General features: G+C 59.6%; 1 protein-coding gene across 2 annotated transcripts; it reads right to left on the bottom strand.

Moving 5' to 3' along the window:
- Positions 1–468: 468 nt before the first annotated feature.
- PALM3 (paralemmin 3) lies at positions 469–17,692 on the bottom strand. Of its 2 annotated transcripts, XM_075061010.1 has the most exons (8): positions 17,635–17,692; positions 11,924–11,975; positions 9,644–9,724; positions 8,553–8,674; positions 6,255–6,354; positions 5,394–5,421; positions 4,763–4,882; positions 469–3,560 (listed from the first exon to the last, which is right to left on the bottom strand). In XM_075061010.1, exons 2-8 carry the CDS (start codon positions 11,966–11,968, stop codon positions 1,273–1,275), a joined length of 2,784 nt encoding a protein of 927 aa, XP_074917111.1. In that variant the 5' UTR covers positions 11,969–11,975; positions 17,635–17,692; the 3' UTR covers positions 469–1,272. The 2 variants fall into 2 exon arrangements, with proteins under 2 accessions (XP_074917111.1, XP_074917112.1); XM_075061011.1 differs by lacking the exon at positions 17,635–17,692 and having other exon boundaries at positions 11,924–12,003.
- Between the last annotated feature and the right edge of the window lie 445 nt (positions 17,693–18,137).

An 18,137-nucleotide genomic window follows, 5' to 3' on the forward strand; every position in this document is an offset into this window, starting at 1 on the left:
TTTCCCATTGAAAGTGACTTTAATTGTGAATCACTCAGTACTGACCCCTGCTGGACAGCTCAAGGCTAGCCCGTGTGCCCAGCCCTCGCACACTCATTCCAAACAAGAGCGGTTTAAAAGGGGGGGGTGGGGGAGGGCAGAGACAAACCCAGCTTTGGGGGCTGTTCTACTGATGCCCATCACTGTGGCATCTGAGGCCCAGATCCCCAGGGACACTGAAATACCTCTGAGACTCGGGGCCAGGCTGCTCCAGCCTGGCCGATCACTGAGCTCCAGGGCTGCCCGAGCCAGAGCTGGGAAAGGGGGTTTGCTCCTGCAAGGGGCAGGATGCAGGCGCTGGAAAGCTGGGCTGAGGATTGGCGGAGGAGCTGGTTTCTGAGGCCTCCATCACTGACCTGCGCGGGGCGCCCCCTCCTGGCATGGCAACGACTCTGGGAAAGGTCTCTCAGGGAGCAGGCAGCCGGGCAGTGCCCAGTTTAGCTGGAGGCTGAGCTCACGTGTGCTCGTGTGCGCACATCTGGGTGTGTGCAAGCATCTGGCAAGGCGCTTGCCAGTGTGCGATTGTGTCAGGCCTGTGTGTGAGTGTGAGAGTGTGAGTGCACCTGTCTGGGCCGTGATGCGTGTGCAGTGTCCGTGTGCAGAGGGGTAAGCATTGTGTCTGTGTGTACTTCTGTACTGGAGGGTGCACGTGTACTTGTGAGCATATCATACTAGAGCTGCATTTGTACATGGGAGCTTGCCTGCGTATTTAGGGGTGTGTGGGAGACTGGGCGCGTGTACACGTTTGTACGCAGAGGTTTGTATTCGGGCAGGGGCATGTGCATTCATGCAGGGGAGGAGGCAAGCATGCGTGTATACAGGCGTGTGCAGAAGTGTGAGCTGGGGCCCTGAACACCCAGGAATAGGAGACCTCCCACTTCGCCCAGAACTCAGAGCTCCAAAAGGGGCAGACGTGGCAGGGATGGAAGGAAAAGGACCTCTCCATGCAGGGGCTGGGGACAGAACCAACCAGACATGAAATTAGTGCTGCAGCCAGCAGCCATGTCCTGCCAGCAGGAGACAGGTGCCCCCCCAAACTAACTGCCTACCCCAGGCACCCCTCCGTAGGAAAACATCAGGCAGAACAAATGAACAGCCTCCCCGGGGGAATTAAAACACCAAGGGACTGAGCTGCGGCTGCAGGGACCGAGGCACTGGAGCAAGGCCCCTCTGACTGGCCGGTCTCCGGCTGGGGCTCTCGATGCCCCATCCCAGTGGCAGGCGGGGCCGGGATCACATGACAGAGCAGCACTGGCACGTCTTCTGCTTGTGTCTGCCCGTCTCCTGCCCATCTCCTGGCCGGATGGTGGTGGTGCTCCTGCCCTGGCATGGAGAGGCGGTGTTGGCAGAGGCGGTGGTGTATGTCGGGGCCTCTGGGCTCCCGGCTGCCAGCGACTTCAAGGTGCCAGCTCCTGGCTGCAGGCTCCTGGCCATGGGATCCTGTGGCTGCTTCCAGCCCATCCAGAGCCCGGAGGCTTCCTTAAGCAGAGGCTGCTGCTCCGGGTGGAGCTTCCCTAGGTTTTCAGTGGTTTCTTCTGCAGCCGATGAAACCAGGCCAGTGCCGCTGCCTCCTTTCAGGGCCATGCTCTCCGTGGGTCGGGAAGGTACCTCCTCTGGGGTTGGTGCTCTGCCGGATGAGGTAAGCGGTACCTCCCCGTGAAATGCAGGAATTGGCTCTTGGCTGGAGGGGATCTGCCTGTGGAATGAATGTTTAGCTTCGTGGGGTGAAGGGATCTGGTCCTGCAGAGCTGATGGGATCTGGTCCTGGAGGGAGATGTTAGCTTCCTGCAGAGAGGAAGGGATCTGGTCCTGCATAGATTGGATTTGGTCCTGCAGAGAGGACGGGATCTGGTCCTGCAGAGCTGCTTTAGCTTCGTGGGGTGAAGGGATCTGGTTCTGGAGAGCTGATGGGGTCTGGTCCTGGGGGGAGATGTTAGATTCCTGCAGAGAGGAAGGGATCTGGTCCTGCAGAGCTGCTTTAGCTTTGTGGGGTGAAGGGATCTGGTTCTGGAGAGCTGATGGGGTCTGGTCCTGGGGGGAGATGTTAGATTCCTGCAGAGAGGAAGGGATCTGGTCCTGCATAGATTGGATCTGGTCCTGCAGAGAGGATGGGATCTGGTCCTGCACTGCTGCCTTAGCCTCTTGTGGTGAGGGAATCTGGCCCTGAAGAGATGTTTTAACTTCCAGCAGAGACAATGGGATCTGGTCCTGCACAGTTGGGATCTGGTTTTGCATAGACACTTCAGCCTCCTGCAGAAAGGAAGGGATCTGGTCCTGCATAGATTGGATCTGGTCCTGCAGAGAAGAAGGAATCTGGTCCTGCAGAGCTGCTTTTGCTTCGTGGGGTGAAGGGATCTGGTTCTGGAGAGCTGATGAGATCTGGTCCTGGAGGGAGATGTTAGCTTCCTGCAGAGAGGAAGGGATCTGGTCCTGCAGAGAGGAAGGGATCTGGTCCTGCAGCGCTGCCTTAGCCTCTTGTGGTGAGGGGATCTGGCCCTGAAGAGATGTTTTAACTTCCAGCAGAGACAATGGGATCTGGTCCTGCACAGCTGGGATCTGATTTTGCATAGATATTTCAGCCTCCTGCAGAGAGGAAGGGGTCTGGTCCCGGAGAGCTGCTTTAGCTTCTTGGGGTGAGGGAATCTGTCCCTGCAGAGCTGGGATCTGGTCTTGCAGAGGGGCTTTAGCCTCCTGAAGAGAGGAAGGGATCTGGTCCAGCAGATCTGGGATCTGGTCCCAGAGAGCTGCTTTAGCCTCTTGGGGGGAGAGGATCTGTCCCTGCAGAGCTGGGATCTGGTCCTGCAAAGAGGCCTTTGTTTCTGTTCCTTCTCCCACTCCTGCAGCCTGGGGATGTTCTGCCCCGGGGGACACCTGACGTTCCTGTTCCCTAACAGGCTCCTGCCACATAGGGCCTCTCCCCTGAGTGGGTCCCAGCTCCTGCGGCCTCTCTGGTTCTGCTGCCCTGCCCCGAGTCCTCTGGGCAGCCTCTGCCTCCTCCATTTCCGTGGCTCCCCTGGCAGGCTCAGCCGAGATCTCCCCCTCTTCCACAACCCCGATTGGCTCTTCCAGCTCCCCATCCGGCTCGGGCCTCGGGGAATCGAGGCAGCAGTTCTCAACTGGCAGGGCCTGCGTCTCCCCCTCCTGCACCCCGGATTCTCCCTCCGGCCCCTCTCTGCTCCCTTCCCCTGCCACGCTCTCCTCCATCCTGCTGTCCAGGGCATTACTCGCAAAGGCAGGCGGGCTCTGCAGCTCCCGCTCTGTCCTTCCGTCCCAAGCCTCCTCCAACCCATTCTCTCCCCGGGGAGCTTCCCCCTCCGTCTCGGCAGACGTCCGCCTGATGGTGTCCATGCTGCCCACTTCCTGGCCCAGGTGGTTTCTAATGATCATCTCCACTTTGCCCGTGTCCAGCCTCTCTGGCTGCTTGGTGGAGGCCCCTGCCCCGTCATCCCAAATTCCTGGGGCAGCAGAGCTGGCTTCAGTCTTGCCCTCCCCAGGGCTGATCCCCTCCACGCCAAAGGGACCTTGAAGGCAAAAGAAAATGTGGGTCAGCCTCTTGGATCTCTCCCCATAGCCCCAGGGGGAGGGGGACCTGTCCCAAGGTGGCTGAGGAGATAGTGGTCTCTAGGCAACAGCATCACCTGGGGGATCTTTCAGACTGGTCCCCAAGCAGGAGGCCCCCTGCTGGAGTTGGTCATTACTGTAGGGTCTGTGGCTTTGCCCCTTCGCCTCCATGCATTACAGAGCGCTTCGCCGACCTCTCTGGACTGAGCCTCCCCATGCTGATCAGTCCTATTTGACTGGCGGGGAAACCGAGGCACAAACAGGGAGGTGACTTGTCAGCACAGAGGAGCTGGACCTGCTTCCTTTAAAGGGCCCAGCCACCTAAGCCATAGGGTACAGCTGTGCCCAATTGGGCCAATCAAAGGAGGGGGGGTGGAGCAGCTGGGGCTATAAGGGATCCAGGAGAAACAGAGAGGGAAGTGATCCTGTCAGGAGGATGTAAAGGGCCCTGGGGAAGGCTGAAGGTACCAGAGTTTGCAGGCTGAAGGTTGGAGTTGCCTTCTTTTGAGCTGGAGCTGAGGGCCAGGGGACTAGCTGGGGGGTGTTGCTGAGATGGAGTGATGGAGGCTCCCCAGCTGAGCATGCCCTCCCAGCGGGGGGAAGGGGGTCCACTGGGAAGTGTGGGGCTGGGCCTGGCAGAAGGCCAGGAGAGGACTGAAGGTGAACAAGCCGCCGGACTGATGGACCAGATGTTGTGTGATTTTAAGGGCTCCATGTTCTAGATCTGAGGGTGACAAACTGACTCTTTGGGGACTCTGGTAAGCGTTTTTTTGTAACACCCTGGCCCCAAGGAGGGGCAGCAGAGAGGCCAGAGACCCAGGCGGGGTGTCCTTGGGGGCCGTATGCGGAATGGTTCACCAGTAGAATGGCTCAAGGCCACCGGGGAAGTTATGGCAGAGTCAGGAAAGGAACCCGAGGATGCTGGTTCCCAGTACCCTCATCTCCCTATGCTCCAACCTTCCATCCCCCAGCTGAGATCAGAACCCAGGAGTCCTGGCTCCCAGCCCCCTGCTCTGATCACTACACTACACTCCACTCCCCTTCCAGAGCTGAGATCAGAACCCAGGACTCCTGGCTCCCAGCCCCCTGCTCTCACCACATCCCAGGCAGGAATCCCCAGGCTGAGATTTGGCCCCAGCTGCCCTCGAGGCCCAACACTCACCTGCTCTTGACACGTCCCCGTTCTCCAGGGTCTCCCGGGCTGCCGCTCGCGTGGCCCTCTTGGCGGGGACTGGAGCCAGGGGGAGGGCAGGTTCGGTCTCGCAGACACAACCCCCGCCACCTGGGTTTGGTTGGAAGAGAAAGGAGGCTGGGTTGATCACCGAGAGAGGCTCTCCTGCGCTCTCCCTCCGCTGCCCTGCCCCAGAGGGATCCCCTATGGGGAGAGGAGCCCCCAGGACACATTCAGTCCCCGCCCCGTCGATATTACATTGGGACACCCTCCTCCCCCCAGTCACCAGCCTCTGTGCTCCACGGGCAGCCCTGGGACAAGCCTCCAGAGCAGGGGTCGTTCCCCTCTCTTGCACACGTGGTCGGCCTCTGGGCAAGCCGGCTTTCCCCAGCCGACTACTCCCCTGGGCCCCCACGACCTGAGCTGTGGGATCCTGCTCCCTCCCCACACCCTGCGGCACCAGCCCATCGCCAGCTCACGTCCTGCAGCTGACACCAAACCCCCTGTTCCCTGAGCCTCGACCGCCTTGTGCCTTGGCCCTGCCGAGCCCCCCGAGCCTCAGGAAGGGACCTAGCCATGATCCCCTGGGGAAACCAGACCCGGCCAACAGGAAACAACTCACCTGCCGAAGCAGAGCCAGCCCCACGGGCCTGAAAGAAAGACACAGGTGCCTTAGGGGGTGGGGGTGACAGCTTGGGGAGGGGACTGGGGACAATTTATTGGTCCAGAATGGCTCCAGCCTCCTGTTTTCCAGGGGTCAGTTTTGCTTCATCTGGGGTTGTTTTTGCAGCCCAAGAAGGAAGCAATCGAAGCCCAAAGGGAACCCATGGAGAACCAGGGAGTCCTGAAAAGAGGCCAGAGGCTCAGACACAGGCCTGGGGGGAAGAATTTAGGCCATAAACCATAAAGACGAGACAACTCAGGTTGGGGAAGGGATAGAACAGAAGCTGCTCAACGGGGTGGGAGTGGGGAGGCTGAAAGCCCCCTCAACTTAGCCGGCCAGTGGCCTGACCAGGGATAATTACAATAGGTGGCAGGGCCCCATCTGGTCAGTGGCCAGAATTTTTTGCATGTCAGAGCACAACCAATATTGTATTTTCAGCCACCAGGTTCAATGAAATGGCAACAAGCCAGGCCAGAGAGCAAGGGGTTCTGACTGCCCCTCCACCCCCCAAGGGATGGGTAGCAGGGGAGGGCTGGGTGGGGGTTAGGAGACTCTGCCCCCCTGCAGGCAGCACGTTCACCCCTAGGCTGTGCTGTCTGCATAACCACAGAGGGACCTCACTATATCTTCAGGGGGACTGAGCCTGCCCCATCCCCTGCTGCCCTCTTACCCGCCCCATGTGCCTACCCAGGAGCTAATCCTTGGGAGCATGCAGAGGGGGGCTCCCCCTGGCTTGGGTATGGCCTGTGCCCCACAGCTCCCCCTCTTCCTGGGCTGCTGCAGCACGCGCTCCCCTCACCTCCTGCCCCACTGCGTTACCTCACAGGTGCCCCCTGCTGGCTGCTTGGCATCTTCCAAGGCCTCGTGCGACTTGCCGTGATGCTCCGGGTTATCCAGCTGCTGCATCTCAGACTGGAGGCTGCAGAGAGAGGGAGAGAAAAGCTCCCAGGCTGGGTCCCTTTCCATGGGGACTCGGGCCGACCCTGCTCCCCAGCCACAACCAGGATCCCGGGCAGGAAAGCAGAGATGCTGAGCTCAGTTTAGCCATGTAGAATTTTGCCCTGGCCCCTGCCTGTTGCGGGTAAAAACCCCATGGGCCTCTTACAATGTCCCAGGAGCAAAAACTAAAGCACAGGCCCCTGCAAGTCAGGACACCTGGGTTCTATCCCTGGCCTGACATTTCCCTTCATCATGCCTCAGTTTCCCCTCACATCCTTTATGTATTTAGCCTGTGAGCTCTCTGGAGCAGGGACTGTCCCTCACTATGTCTGGGCAGCACCTGATGCAAGGGAACCCTGATCTACCGACACACAATAAAAATCTAAAGGGAAATCTCCTTTATTTGGGAGCAGTATAGGGGCTAAGCTACATAGGTGCCAGACTGAAGGGGTGTCTCCATAACTAGCATGTACGTTCACATGCACACACCCCTGCAAGTTTATTCCCATGTGCACGCCAGTTTCATTGGCTTTTCTAACCCAGCTGGTTGAAATGGTGGGTTCTGTATAAATGGGCACATTGCAATGATATCACGTTGCCAATATCCTTCTTGTTTGTTACGGCTTCACATGCACAGACAGCATGGTCCAGGGGTTGGAGCAAGGGGGACTGGGAGTCAGGTCTCCTAGGTGCCCGATCTCTGGTTTTGAGAAGCAAAATCTCTGGTAATGATTAAGTGTATTATGGTAAAGCCTAGGCGCCCCAGTCACAGACCAAGACCGCGTTATGGTAGATGCTGCAGAGACAGGACAAAAAGACCCTGCCCTGACAGCTTCCGATCTACATCTGGGACAAGAGACACCAGCTGGTTACAGGCAGGCGGGCAGCCCAAGGAAACAGCTCAGCCCTTCTCGGGTTGGTTGCAGGCCTCCCGGCAAAGGGGAGGATTTGCAGGTGGATAATGAGGTGCTTCTAGGGGGTTTACGGGGAGCTGCTCCCAAGCAGTGAGAAAGCACCGCGGGGCTGGTTTGCAAAGGGTCCAGGTGGGTGCTGGAGACGGGAGTTGGCAGCACAATAGTGAATGAGAGACAACTGGTCTGGTGGGGAGAGGCCATGAAGGAGATGACAAGCAGCTTATGTTTGATAGGATTCAGAAGGGGGAGCCGGGGGAGGGAAGCCCTAGTCCGAGTAAACCTAGAGGCTAGAGCCGGGGGACTGGGAGATAGGATTCCTGGGTTCCATTCCCAGCTCTGCTCCTGCCTCACCCTGTGCCCCTAGGCAAGTCACTGCCCTGCTCTGTGCCTCAGTTTCCCCCTGTCCTGGCAAAGCACTGTGAGATTGTGGGGTGAAAGCAGCTCTGATTGGGCAGAGAGATCTCTAAGTTCCCTTTAGATGGACAGACTCCAGGGTGGGGAGTCCCTCCATGTGCAGGGATAAAAAGCTCCAGGGTTTAATAAACCTTCCAAATTCAACATGTGCAACTTGCTCAGCTGTGGCTTCTCTTGCCCATTGTTCTGAGCGGTGATTTAATCCTGCGGAGTGCTGCTTATTCGGCATTCAGCCACCTCCCCGCCCGGTGTCCTCCTTTTGATTCCCTCAGCGCTTTGCCTACACTACAGCTTCTGTGGTTTCAGAACGTTTGTCTGCTTTGTAAATGTCAGATTCCTTTGCTCTGTTTTACTTGCATGCTTCTTCCGGTCCAGGCAGGGGAGCGGAGCTCTTGGGTAACGGGTAGGAGGTGAAGTACTGAAGGCTCATGTCCCCCACCAAAAGTTTGGACGACCAATCCCCAATTCCAGATCTGTCTGCTTCCACCTTGCTTCCCTAAAATCCCCATCAGATCTTCCTTCCTGTCCCAAACTGCTGTGTGGCTGCTAAACAGCTGCACATCTCACCCCAGAGATGGATGCATGTCAGAATCGAGAGAGCAATCCCCAGGCAGCTTGCTGGGTGGGAGTTAATCAGAGGCCCTGCCCTGCCCGGTGGCTGCAGCTCAAGGCTGAATGAGTAATCCCCAGTGCTGCATTGCTGTGTGGCCATTAAAGAGCTACCAAGCCCCGCCCCAGAGGTGGCTGCATTTCACTGTTGGGTGAAGCATGTAAAATGCTTTGTGATCCCTCCCGGGGAAGAGGCCCGCTGCAGATCTCCCCTGCAACGTACCCACTGCCCTCTCCTTACCTGGACAGATCCTGCTCTAGCTCCTGGATGCGGGACTGTGTCTGCCATAGCAGGGAGGTGGGGTCGTTCTCTGGGGGCAGACACGACCCCTCCATCAGCCACCAGTCTCGCAGAGACTTCCTCTGGGGGAAGAGAGAGCAGAACATCCTCTATCAGCCTGCCCCTCCCCCCATGCCCTGGATCGAGGCCATATGTACCCATGTGCCTCCCCCCACGACATACAGCCATGCACCCATGCTGTCACACAGTCACATGGACATCAACACACCCCATGTGTTCTATTACAGCCCCTCACCCCACAGCACGTCTCCTTGCCATTGCTCCTGCTCCATGCACATGTGTGTCCAAGTATAGCGTACATACATGTAAATGGGGACATACAGACACGCACACCAACTGCACCTATGACCCTGCTGCTACTCATGCTTCATGCACAATGCTAGACCAGGGATGCACACATGTGCACAGGCATGGACATACGCATGCACACACACGTAGACATCCACAGCCTTACACACGTGTACACACGCCTGCACCGCACCCACACACATGCTCTGGTTCAGTGGCCTGTGGCACTTCAGCACCTCCACAGCGCCTGGCAGGTGCCTCCACCTGCCCCAGGAGGCAGGCAGCAGGTGGCCTCTGACTGGTAATAGGATCCGTGCCAGGGGTGGGCCCCAAGACAGGAATAAGTGGGGTGGTGGGAGTTGCTTCCCTGCACATGGCCCCTCCCCCCCAGCTCACATCAGTGCCAACGGGTTTGCCATGCACTGCACAGAGTGGGGCTCAGGTAGCCCCCACCATGTGGGGGTGCTGGTGTGTCCCTGTGCAGGAACTGCCACCCCCCAAAAGCCAGCACCTCACACTGGCAAGCAATCCCTGCCCCCACAACTCCCAAGGCAGACAGGGATCCAGGCACCCCTTTGTTGGGCTGCTCCCCAGCAGACTCCACCCCCAAAGTCCCCTAATACCCCTCCCAGACCCCACAGATGCCACCCACACTCCTTCACATCCCAGAAGACCAGCCCCCAGCTCCCCTAACACCCCCCATAGACTCCACCCACCGCCCCCGCTGCCCCCAGTCCCGATACCTTGAGCTGCTGGGCTCGGAGTTTCTCCTCCTCCAGCTCCCGGCGCGTCCGGAGGATCCGCTCCTGCACCTTGCGCCGCCCCTGCAGCCGGGGAGCAGCAGGAGTGAGGCTGGAGCCGCCGCCCTGCGGGGCCAGACGCGGCGAGCCGCGGACAAAGGGCCCTGGGCGGGGGGAGTCCACGTGCGCCGCCAATGGGGACCCTGCGGAGCTGGCACGGGATAGACCCTGCCCAGGGCACCCGCGTGCACACGCGTGTCCCTGACACTATTCACCCGTCCTCACATGTGTGTTGTCCCTGACTCTGTTCACCACCCTGCACATGTGTGTCCCTGCTGCTGTGCATTCCAAGTGCACACGCATGTCCCTGACACTATTCACCCATGCACACGTGTGTCCTTGCTGCTGTTCTCCCATGTGCACACATGTGTCCCTGACACTATTCACCCATCCGCACACGTGTGTTGTCCCTAACCCTGTTCACCACCCTGCACGTGTGTCCTTGCTTCTGTGCATTCTGAGTGCACACACGTCCCTGACATTATTCACCCATGCACACGTGTGTCCTTGCTGCTGTTCTCCCCACATGCACATGTGTGTCCCTGACTCTATTCACCCATCCGACACGGGTGTTGTCCCTAACCCTGTTCACCACCCTGCACGTGTGTCCTTGCTTCTGTGCATTCTGAGTGCACACACGTCCCTGACATTATTCACCCATGCACACGTGTGTCCTTGCTGCTGTTCTCCCCACATGCACATGTGTGTCCCTGACTCTATTCACCCATCCGACACGGGTGTTGTCCCTAACCCTGTTCACCACCCTGCACGTGTGTCCTTGCTTCTGTGCATTCTGAGTGCACACACGTCCCTGACATTATTCACCCATGCACACGTGTGTCCTTGCTGCTGTTCTCCCCACATGCACATGTGTGTCCCTGACACTATTCACTCATCTGCACATGTGTTGTCCCAGACCCTGTTCCCCACCTGTGCACACAGTGTCCTTGCTTCTGTGCATTCTGAGTGCACATGTGTGTCTCTGACACTAGTCACCCATGCACACACGTGTCCCTGCTGCTGTTCACCCTGCATGCACACACATGTCCCTGACACTATTCACCCATGCACACATTTGCCTTTGTGCACACAAGTGTCTCTGTTGCTATTCATTGCCTCTGCCTGCTGCATCACAACTTCTGTGCACACGCATGTTCCTGACACTATTCACCTCGTGTGCACATGCATGGTACAAATGCTGCTCACACCCATGTCCATGTCGTGTGGACTTATGCATATCGCTACCCCCATATGCCTGCTGCTCCATCTCGGCCCCGGCCTGATCCCCCTTCTCCCCCATCCCCCTGTCCCAGGGGGCTGCGCTGGGCTGGGCTGGGCAGGCCTTCAGGTCCCTCTCTCAGCCTGAAGCGCCTGGACTGGAGAAAAGCTGCTTCTGGAGCCACTGCCTGCTGAATAATTGATTTGTTAATGACAGGCGTGGGGCGGGGGGGCAGAGGGGAGAGCCAGGGCTCAGGTTACTCCCCTGGTTGCTGAGAGCTTCCTGGCTCCAGGATTCAGCCTAGCCCATGGGCCTGCAGAGACAGGAGGTCACCGCTGTGACGAACAGGCCAGTTGTCAGCTCCAGCAGGCCCAGAAACTGGACTAAGTCGCCCACCGCCCAGCACCTGCTGCCTGGACAGCCGGACGGCTGGCTGTGGGGGGAGCTCGCGGCTAGTCTGATGCCAGCGTCCCCCAGCAGGCGGCGCTGTGGGGAGTGGGGCAGAAGCGCTGCCTGTGGGGGGAACTCACGGCTAGTCTGATGCCAGCGTCCCCCAGCAGGCGGCGCTGTGGGGAGTGGGGCAGGAGCGCTGCCTGTGGGTGAAGCTCGTGGACACTCCGGTCCTAGCCCCTCCAAGCCGGGGGCGCTGTGGGGAGTGGGGCAAGAGCGCTGGCTATGGGGGGAACTCACGGCTAGTCTGATGCCAGTGTCCCCCAGCAGGTGGTGCTGTGCGGAGCAGGGCAGAAGTGCTGACTCTGGGCAGAGCTCCTGGCTACTCCGGTCTCAGCCCCTCCCAGCAGTGGGCGCTGTGGGGAGCGGGGCACGAGCGCTGGCTATGGGGGCGACAGCTGTGGGCCTCGCCTGTGCCCTGGGCTGCTGACTCGCTGGGATTCTCCCAGAGCAGGGCAAGCAGCTCCGGAAGGGGGGGGGAGCGGACGGTGCCGACCTGGGCCCCTAGGCCTGCCTTGGCTGGGGTCCCTGTGGGTGGGGAGGGGTCCACTCACCACGATGGCCTCTAGGCGCTGCGTGTACAGGGAGCTCTCTGCCATCTTCCCTCTGAAAGACAAACCGAGCCTGGGGACGTGGCCAAAGGTCGAGCAGCTCCAGCTTTCTCCTCCGTTCCTGCCCCCTCTATCGCTCCTTCACGCTCCTTTTCCTGCCCTTCTTCCCCCCCCATTCCGTCTCTCTGGGTCCCTTCCCCACCTCCCGCCTGGGCCAGAAGCAGTTGAGGGATTCAGCAGCAAGTCTGGACAGGACGAAGGGGGCTGCAAAGCTGCTGTCGGCCTCAGATTCCCCTGCCAGGGAGCGCAAGCTGGGACCACACTGCATGGCGGGCGGGGGGGGTCCACTCCCCTCTGCACCCCCCCAAGGCCTTTCTGAGCTAAAAAAGCCGTTCACACCTGTTTGGAAAATCAGCCGGCACTTCCCCCCCAGCTGAATCAAAGTCGCTGTGTTTGCAATCCCAGTCCCGGCCTTTCCCAGCAGGGGGTGCTGGTTTTGGGGGGGGCGAGCTCCTGGCTACTTCAGTCCTGGCCTCTCCCAGCAGGGGGCACTCTGCAGCGCTCAGCAGAGGGACGAGAGGAGGAAATCCAGAGTCCCCCCCCACGCCCTATGCCGTGCAGGGGAGCCCAGGGGAGTGGCAGCACTGGGAGAACAGAATGTGGAGCAGAGCAGGCATCTGGCTAGTATAGGGGGCATTGGGAGGGGCTAGATGGGGCATCACCGGGGGCAGATGGACCCCGGGCGTTTGGGATGCTGGCAGGATCCTGGTCTTGGTACCCAGCTGGGCAAAAATTCCAGGGAAGGGGCTGGTGCGTGTATGGGGAGGGGTGGGGGTATCTCTGCTCTGGGGAGGGGCCGGGGGGGGCGAATAGGGTGCGGCAGAGGGGCCTTGCCCCATGCAGCTTGCCCTACGGTGTGGGGCACAGAGAGCAGGGGCAGAGCAGGGGAGGGGGCACATCAGCTATTGGCATCGGCTCTGGAGCTGCCCACACCTCCCCCCAGCTCTGTGCAGGAGGCAGGGGCTTGGGAGGAGACGGAGTGGGGACCCCGTCCTGCCCCCTCGCCCTGGGAGGTTTGGCAGAACAGGGTTTGGCAACTGGCTACTGAAATGCTTCCCTCGGGCAGGGGGTCCTAGGCAGGGCAGAGGGACCCCTTCAGGTCCTAGCAAGTTCAGCAATAGGCTGGGCCCCCTTTGTGCTCCTCTGGGGGCTGAGCCACCCGGGGGGGGCGTCACCTCCCCACAACCCGGCCCAGGTGCCTGGGGCTGCGATGGGTGATAGACACACAGACAAACACACTGCGAAGGGCTGACAGCGTGAGGGAGGGGAAGGGAGTGGAGCCACCAGCGCCTCTGGGCGCCCCATCCCCACTCCTTTCCCCCCCACACTCGCCGAGACGCAGCCGTGCCATGAGACGGACAGACAGACGCTGAGACCCAGTGGACAGCGGGATCCGCGCTGGGGGACTCGCTGGCTCCGTGCCCGTGCCTGGGCATCTGGCCACGCTGCATCATTACCCTTGCCAGACCCGGGTCTCACGGCCACGCTAACACGTCCACACTGCTGTGCCGACCCTCCGGTTTAGGTCTGCCGTTCAACCTGCCTCCACACTGCGAAGTGACAGGGCTCTGCCCCGAGTCTCAGCAAGACTCAGGCTCTGACCTACCCTCCTTAGCAGGGGCCACAGGCCCAAGTCCCGAGGGGTTCCTGGCCCAAGTGAGGCTCATTTGAGTGTGGATGGAAGGAGGACTAAGCTCAAACCTGAGTGGGAACCCAGGTTCACGGTGCAGTGTAGTCGTACCCACAGCCTGAGAGACACACACGCACTGCGAGAGACACAGAGACACACGGGGACGCCCCCGCACACAGGGGCCCAGACATGGGCTGAGCGTCACTCTAGGAACTCCTGTCTACACTAGAAAGGGTTTGCCAGTGGAGCTAGACCAGAGCAAACTCCCCCTCGTGAAGATATAACAGCTGTATTCCAATGCACAGCAGCACAGTACAGGGATCGCTCTCCCAGCACTGAAATGCAGCTGCCTCTGGGGTGGTTACGGCAGCTTCTATCAGAAAAAGAGCTGATATGGCTTACACCAGTTCCCTGAGGGAAATGAGCTGTCCTGGCAGGACTTTGATTCTGGTGTAACCTTGCCCCCCACCCCCACCCCCTCAGAAGGATGGTTCAGGGCAGGCATTGGCGGGGAGAGGTGTGGGGAAATTACCATGGGGAAGGGGGGAGAACAGTGTCCTATCAGAGCTGTGTCCCTTTGCCCCTGAGGTTACTTGAGACCGTCTTGTCCAGCCCCCCCCCCTGCCCCCCCACATGCCCATCAGCAGCCAGGTTAATAATGGACACTGACAAACTGCAGGATCAGGGAAAGTGGAGGCTGGCAGACGCCAGGGAGCTGGACTGGAGCGGGCCCAGGGTGGAAGGGGGCCGTGGACACATCCCAGGAGGCAGGCACAGGGTCGGCATAGAGCAGGAAGAAAGGGAGTGGACCGGGGCCATATCCTTCCTTCCACCTAACACATCTCTTCCCCCCACTGGCAAGGTCCCACGCTTGCTACTTTCCCCCCATGCATACACACTCTGATGCAGACAGGGTCCATTTCTACATACAGGCTCCCCAGAGGTGGCTGCATGTCAGTGCTGAGTGAGCCAGCCCTGTGTGGCATTGTTGTGCACTGTTATGCAGCTGCCATGACCCACCCCAGAAGCAGCTGCATTTCAGTGCTGGGTGAGTGATCCCTGTACAAAATTCCTGAGTTCTGTTTTACACTGCCATGCCCCACCCCAGAGGTGGCTGCATTGCACTGTTGCACAAAGGGATCTGTATCTATATAGAGAGATTCTTCAAGATGAGACTCCACAGAGACATTTAAGATCTGGGCCCTGGTTTATCCTCCCTGTCCTTGTCTTTTTCTTGCTGGCTCACTCTGTTACTCCCCCCCCCCGCCCCCCGCGTTTTACTTTGGTCCTCTGCCCAGCAGCTAATCGAATTCAAACCCATTTGCTTTACTGACAACCCCCAGCCACAGACCAGCTGCCAGAGCTGAGGTGAGAGCCAGGGACGGGCCAGAGGGAGTGAAGTCCCTGTGTATTTAAGCAAACAGACCTAGCCACAGAGGCAGTGGGCCAGAGGCCTGCCCACTCCAGCCAACAAGCTAACCTGGCTCCTGTCCTTGTTTCTAGCCTGCGTGAATTCTCTGCTAGGTCAGCAGCCTCAGAAGATGCAAATCACCTTGTGTTTCTACTCACTGTCCCCCTGCGCCAATGCTCTGCGCTCTTACCGAGCTGCCACATCTCACCCCAGAGATGGCTGCATGTCGATGGGTGAGCCATTCCTGCGTCGTGTGACAATGTATCGTTAAGCAGCTGCCATGTCCTGCCTCAGAGGTGGCAGCATGTGAGCGCTGGGTGAGCCATCCCTGTGTGGGGTTTCTGTCTGCTGTTACACAACTGCTATGTCCCACCCCAGAGGTGGCTGCATGTGAGTGCTGGGTGAGCCATGCCTGTGTGGGGTTGCTGTGCGCTGTTACACAGCTGCTACGTCCCACCCAAGAGGTGGCTGCATGTGAGTGCTGGGAGAGCCGTGCCTGTGTGGGGTTGCTGTGCGCTGTTACATAGCTGCTACGTCCCACCCCAGAGGTGGCTGCATGTGAGTGCTGGGTGAGCCGTGCCTGTGCGGGGTTGCTGTGCGCTGTTACACAGCTGCTATGTCCCACCCCTGGAGGGACCTTCCCTAGGGGCTGAGAGCAGTCTGGGCTCCGAGTCCCATTTGCTGAACTGGAATGAGATCTGTCAAACTCACTACAGGCAGGTCCACCCAATTCTGTCATTCCAGTGACCACCAGTGAGTGCAGTGGAGACCCCAGGTGAGCTGTCTCCCCAGGGACATCAATGGGAGCCCTCTGTCCAAACAGCTCCAAGGGGCACTGCCTGGCATCTGCCCCTTTGGAATTAAAAGCTCTTCAGTACAAAAGGTGCTGGGACTCGGGACGCAGCCCAGCCTAGAGCCCTGAGCAAAGACCTGGGAGCCAAGACATCTGGGTTCTATTCCTGGCTCTGGGAGGGGAGTGGTGCCAAGTGGTTAGAGCAGTGGGGGCTGGGAGTCAGGATTCTTGGGTTCTATTCCCAACTCACTCACAGTGACGCTGGGCAAGCGCCTTGGCCTCTCTGTGCTGTCAGATGCATGGAAGATCCCGATCCCTTCCACACCATGGGCTTAACAAGCGAGAGTGGGATCCTTGTGGTTATTTGCAGAGCCATGACGGCTGACGGTGCTTTACCCCAGGCACCTGTCAGCAGAGAGCCCAGCCCAAGGGCTAGCCCTGACTAGTAGGGTGTCATTAGCCATCCCCAGCCCTGGCAGGGCTCCCGGGCACCCCAGACATCAAGGAGGGAGTGTCCCCCCAACCTGTTCCACTCAGAGGCCTGGTATGATGCTCTGGCAGTCAACCGCTCCCCCGCAGGGCACTTAGCCAGGGCTCCCAGGCCTTCAGACTAATGACTTCTGATTTGTTCCTTCCTAGGGACAGCAGCTAGAAGGAAGATCCTGAAGTGGCTGGAACCTCTAATGAGTGTGTGTTGCAGGAGCCCTGGCCAGGGGATTGAACCAGGGATCGCCGGAGCCGGGAGCATGCGCTGCTCCTTAGCTAAGGGTCCAGCAGCCGGGGACGCGGCCCAGGACCTGCAATGCACAAATCAGGGGCCCCAGGTGCAGTGTCATAAAGGGTTCAGCTGCGGAAGGGACTGGAATTGCCCAGGTTTTGAGCTCTGAGCAGAGCATCCTTCCCCTGCGCCGCCCAGCAAACCCACTGGGGGGCGCCCTCTGGGTGCGAGCAGGAGAACAGTCCCCAGAACAAGGCAGGGCTGAGCAGAGAAGGAGTTAGCTGACGGGCAGCTCAGCCGTGTACGCCTTTCTTCAAGGGGCATCTCGGCTCTCTGTCTCCCCCATTCTGATAGGTGGCAGCGGGCGGTACTGCACTTCCTGGGTAGTGCTGAATAGCTATAAACCCTCCCGCTCCCATTCCCACCTACAGGAGCAGCCAGGGTTAGATCCGCTCTGGATTTAGGGGTGTGGTCAGCTCTGGGAGGGAAGTGGCATCTAGTGGTTAGAGCGGGGGGTGGGGGCTGGGAGCCAGGACTCCTGGGTTCTCTCCTGGCTCTGGGAGGGGAGGGGAGTCTAATGGTTAGAGCGGGGGGGCAGGGGCTGGGAGCCAGGACTCCTGGGTTCTCTCCCCTATGCTGGGAGGGGACTGGGGTCTAGTGGTTACTAGTGCTGGGAAGCCAGGACTCCTGGGTTCTAGACCACAAGAGGGCCAATGTGTGGGGACAATGGAATATTCTGCTTGCCACTAACCCGCCCCCATGCTGCCACGGGCCCGCCCCCCTCTAGGCATGAGTTCAGGTTCCATGGTCTGTCTGGCACTTTGTCCTCCCTCCCTGGTTAACTTCTACTTGTTATTCCATCGCCACTGGGACCTGGGCTGAGACCCGACCAGCCCATTTCACCCACCGAGGGGCTGCGTGGTTCAGTCTGACCCTGGGCTGCATTTGACCTGGTGGCCTTGAGGTCAAAGCCCAGGCGAGAGCCTCAGGAGAGCTCAGTTCCTATCCCCTGGGGCCGTGCAGCCTTCTCTGTCCCTCTGCTCCCTCGCCCCCCCAGCTCACAGGTGCCGGTGATAGTGGGTCCCTCCCTTCCTCCACTTACCGCTGCCTCAGCTGCCGCTGACTCTACCAGGGGTGCGTGGGGTGGGCTGGGTGAAGCTCCCGTCCCCTGTTGAGCCAGGGGGAACTGCTAGGCAGGACTGACGGCACTCCGCCCTCTGGCTCACCAAATCAACGGCGTGGCATCATCAAATCTTTCCCTCCGCCTCACGCTGGCACTGAGCTCCCTGCCTGCGAGCTGCCTTCCCCGGCGCGGCTTTGGGGGGGCGGCTCAAGAGAGCAGGTTAGGCCGGTTTGGGCTCAGGCGAATGGTACAGGCAGGGAGCGTTGGGCAAGGGAGGTGGATTTCTCGGAGGGAGCTGGAGAGGTTCCGGGTCTGGACGCCCTTGAGAGAGCTCTCCCGCACCCCCCTGTCCTGGCCCCTGCCCGCGTTCCTGGGTATGATCTAGAGACACTATCAGCTGTCTGGCTGAATTATTTACCAGCATTCCTGGGCTGCCTTGTTCAGCCACCTGTCTGCTCTCTCTCCCACATGTGTTTTCATTC

This window comes from Chelonoidis abingdonii, chromosome 26 (assembly GCF_003597395.2).
Source record: "Chelonoidis abingdonii isolate Lonesome George chromosome 26, CheloAbing_2.0, whole genome shotgun sequence".
Classification (NCBI taxonomy): Eukaryota; Metazoa; Chordata; order Testudines; family Testudinidae; genus Chelonoidis; species Chelonoidis abingdonii.